The sequence below is a fragment of the Branchiostoma lanceolatum genome, chromosome 12, assembly GCF_035083965.1.
Source record: "Branchiostoma lanceolatum isolate klBraLanc5 chromosome 12, klBraLanc5.hap2, whole genome shotgun sequence".
Lineage (NCBI taxonomy): Eukaryota > Metazoa > Chordata > Leptocardii > Amphioxiformes > Branchiostomatidae > Branchiostoma > Branchiostoma lanceolatum.
The window spans coordinates 15,970,417-15,973,738 of record NC_089733.1 but is presented as its reverse complement, the minus strand read 5'-3'; the positions used below and the strand labels follow the sequence as shown (position 1 = coordinate 15,973,738).

The 3,322-nt window shown below is 42.0% G+C and overlaps 1 protein-coding gene across 1 annotated transcript; it reads left to right on the top strand.

Moving 5' to 3' along the window:
- On the top strand, window positions 1-3,322 carry LOC136445791 (serine/threonine-protein phosphatase 6 regulatory ankyrin repeat subunit B-like). The gene is made up of 7 exons (XM_066443930.1): window positions 1-108; window positions 725-823; window positions 1,424-1,522; window positions 1,995-2,093; window positions 2,574-2,672; window positions 3,154-3,252; window positions 3,311-3,322. The coding sequence occupies exons 1-7, from the start codon at window positions 1-3 to the stop codon at window positions 3,320-3,322; spliced, it is 615 nt and encodes a 204-aa protein (XP_066300027.1).

Genomic DNA, 3,322 nt, shown 5'->3' with positions numbered 1-3,322 from the left:
ATGGACGAGGACGAGTTTAAGAGGGCTGTGCGGAGGGGAGACGTGCAGACCGTGAGGAGGGGTCCTCAGGCCGGGAGGGACGTCAATCAGAGTTTGCCGGGGTCTTTGGTAACTGCGACTTATGAACGTTTTGGTTTTAGAAGATAGGCTATGTCATACCAGCTGTACTGCGTCTACGTTTTGTACGCAGGTTTGTACGCTGGCATCACTTTCTTTCGGAAAGCGGGTAATTCGCGCCGCCATGAGATTTTTCAATTCCAGTTAACGTTCCAATGGGTATGCTGACAAAAGCAGTGTTTCTAGATCTGTATCTCCTACTTCTTCTAAGTGCCTCTGTATATGGCATGCACTTGCAGTGACCAAACGTGTGTGTACAGGGCAAATGAATAGAAATGATAATATGATAACTTTATATGGTATAAAGACACTTCCATAGTTTGATGACAATATTGCAATTACCAATTGTATCAAAATCAATTCGGCTTGCGAAAAGTCAGTGGCATTAGTTGTAGGTTAGTATTGCTTAATTGCCAAATTCTGAGAGAGAGAGAGAGAGAGAGAGAGAGAGAGATTATATGTATATATATGTAGATTACATATAGAGAGAGGGATAGAGATATAATCTATATTTACATGTGCATCTAAAATCAAATTTGTTGACTCAGAGGTATGTTTGAACTCCTCTCGAGTGAAGCCTCGTTTATTTCTCCGCCTGTTCACTCAGGATAGCAGGACCGCACTCCATTGGGCCAGCGTGAACGGGACCACTGAGATGGTGAAGCTTCTGATCCAACATCGCGCTGATATGAATGCGAGGGACAAGGTAAGTACAGACAGTTATGTCCTGATATTTGGGCACTTCGTCTAACCGTTCCTGATAGATCGTGACGTAGTGATAAGCTGCGATTGTGGTAGAGCTGTCGCGTTGAAACGTTGACATCTAAATCACGCCTCAGTCGTACAAGTTAAGCCTTAGAGTTTGTTGAAACATGAAAGTAGGTGTGCATTCTCAAGAAGGAGTTTCAGTAAACTAAACTAACGTGTGAAGAAGTGTGCAGAAGTCGTACGGTTCAGTTGAAAATAAAAACTATACATTTTATTTCAATGACAAAGGAATTTGGTGTTAAAGTTAAGATTTTACAATTGAGGGCCTTACTAATGTTTTCTTAAAGGTTAGCTTTGTCATGATGGAACTCATCTGTAAAAGTGTTTTTCTCTTAGACCGAAAATTCTATATTGATGTTTTTAGGGTCTGTTTGATATCTCCGATTTGCAGCAGGGTTTATCCACTTAATTTCGGATCACGTACAACAACAACAAGCACATTTTCCTTAAACTGAAAATTCTATCTTGCTGTACTTGAAAGTCTGTTTGAATCCGCCGATTGGCAGCAGCTTTATTGTTTCTCCGGCTTTTCACTCAGACTGGCATGACCGCACTCCATGTGGCCAGCATGAACGGGAAAACTGAGACGGTGGAGCTGCTGATACAACACGGCGCTGATGTGGAGGCGAGGGACAAGGTCAGTACAGACAATCATGTACTGAGATTCGGGCATTTCGTCGAACTGGTCATGATAGATCGTGACGTAGTGATGAGCTGCGATTGTGGTACAGATGTCGCGTTAATCACGTCTCAGTCGTACAAGTGAAGACTTTAGAGTTTTGTTGAAACATGAAAGTAGGTGTGCATTCTCAGGAAGGGGTTTCAATAAACTAAAACCAACGTGTGAAGAAGTGTGCAGAAGTCGTACAGTTCAGTTGAAACTAAAAACTATATATCTTATTTCAGTGACAAAGGAATTTGGTGTTAAAGTTAAGATTTTACAATTGAGGACTTTACTAATGTTTTCTTAAAGGTGGACTTTGTCATGATGGAACTCACCTGTAAAAGTATTTTTCTCTTTGACCGAAAATTCTATAGTGATGTTTTTAGGGTCTGTTTGAAATCTCCGATTTGCAGCAGCCTCGTTTTTTCTCCGTCTGTCCGCTCAGGATGGCAGGACCGCACTCCATGCGGCCAGCAGGAACGGGAAAACTGAGACGGTGGAGCTGCTGATCCAACACGGCGCTGATGTGGAGGCGAGGGACTCGGTAAGTACAGACAATCATGATTTGGGCATTCCGTCTAACTGGTCATGATAGATCGTGACGTAGTGATGAGATGCGATTGTGGTACAGATGTCTCGTTGAGAAGTTGGCATCTAAATAACGTCTCAATCCTACAACTTAAGACTTTAGACTTAAGTTAAAACATGAAAGTAGGTGTGCATTCTCAAGAAGGGGTTTCAGTCAACTAAACTAACGTGTGAAGATGTGTGCAGAAGTCGTACGGTTCAGTTGAAAATAAAAACTATATATTTTATTTCAATGACAAAGGAATTTGGTGTTAAAGTTAAGATTTTACAATTGAGGGCCTTACTAATGTTTTCTTAAAGGTGGACTTTGTCATGATGGAACTCATCTGTAAAAGTATTTTTCTCTTTGACCGAAAATTCTATAGTGATGTTTTTAGGGTCTGTTTGAAATCTCCGATTTGCAGCAGCCTCGTTTTTTCTCCGTCTGTCCGCTCAGGATGGCAGGACCGCACTCCATGCGGCCAGCAGGAACGGGAAAACTGAGACGGTGGAGCTGCTGATCCAACACGGCGCTGATGTGGAGGCGAGGGACTCGGTAAGTACAGACAATCATGATTTGGGCATTCCGTCTAACTGGTCATGATAGATCGTGACGTAGTGATGAGATGCGATTGTGGTACAGATGTCTCGTTGAGAAGTTGGCATCTAAATAACGTCTCAATCCTACAACTTAAGACTTTAGACTTAAGTTAAAACATGAAAGTAGGTGTGCATTCTCAAGAAGGGGTTTCAGTCAACTAAACTAACGTGTGAAGATGTGTGCAGAAGTCGTCCGGTTCAGTTGAAAATAAAAACTATATATTTTATTTCAATGACAAAGGAATTTGGTGTTAAAGTTAAGATTTTACAATTGAGGGCCTTACTAATGTTTTCTTAAAGGTGGACTTTGTCATGATGGAACTCATCTATAAAAGTATTTTTCTCTTAAACCGAAAATTCTAGAGTGGTGTTTTTAGGGTCGGTTTGATATCTCCGATTTGCAGCAGCTTCATTTTTTTCTCCGTCTGTTCACTCAGGATGGCAGGACCGCACTCCATTGGGCCAGCATGATCGGACACAGTTGGATGATGCAGCTACTGATCCGACATGGTGCTGAGGTGGAGGCGAGGGACAGGGTAAGTACAGACAATCATGTCCTGAGATTTGACCATCATGTCCAATTTACCATGATAGATCGTGACGTAG

Coding starts and splice junctions, on each gene's coding strand:
- LOC136445791 (XM_066443930.1), top strand. CDS start 1: ATGGACGAGGACGAGTTTAAGAGGGCTGTGCGGAGGGGAGACGTGCAG. Junction 2,094..2,573: donor ATGTGGAGGCGAGGGACTCG/GTAAGTACAGAC, acceptor CTGTCCGCTCAG/GATGGCAGGACCGCACTCCA. Junction 2,673..3,153: donor ATGTGGAGGCGAGGGACTCG/GTAAGTACAGAC, acceptor CTGTTCACTCAG/GATGGCAGGACCGCACTCCA.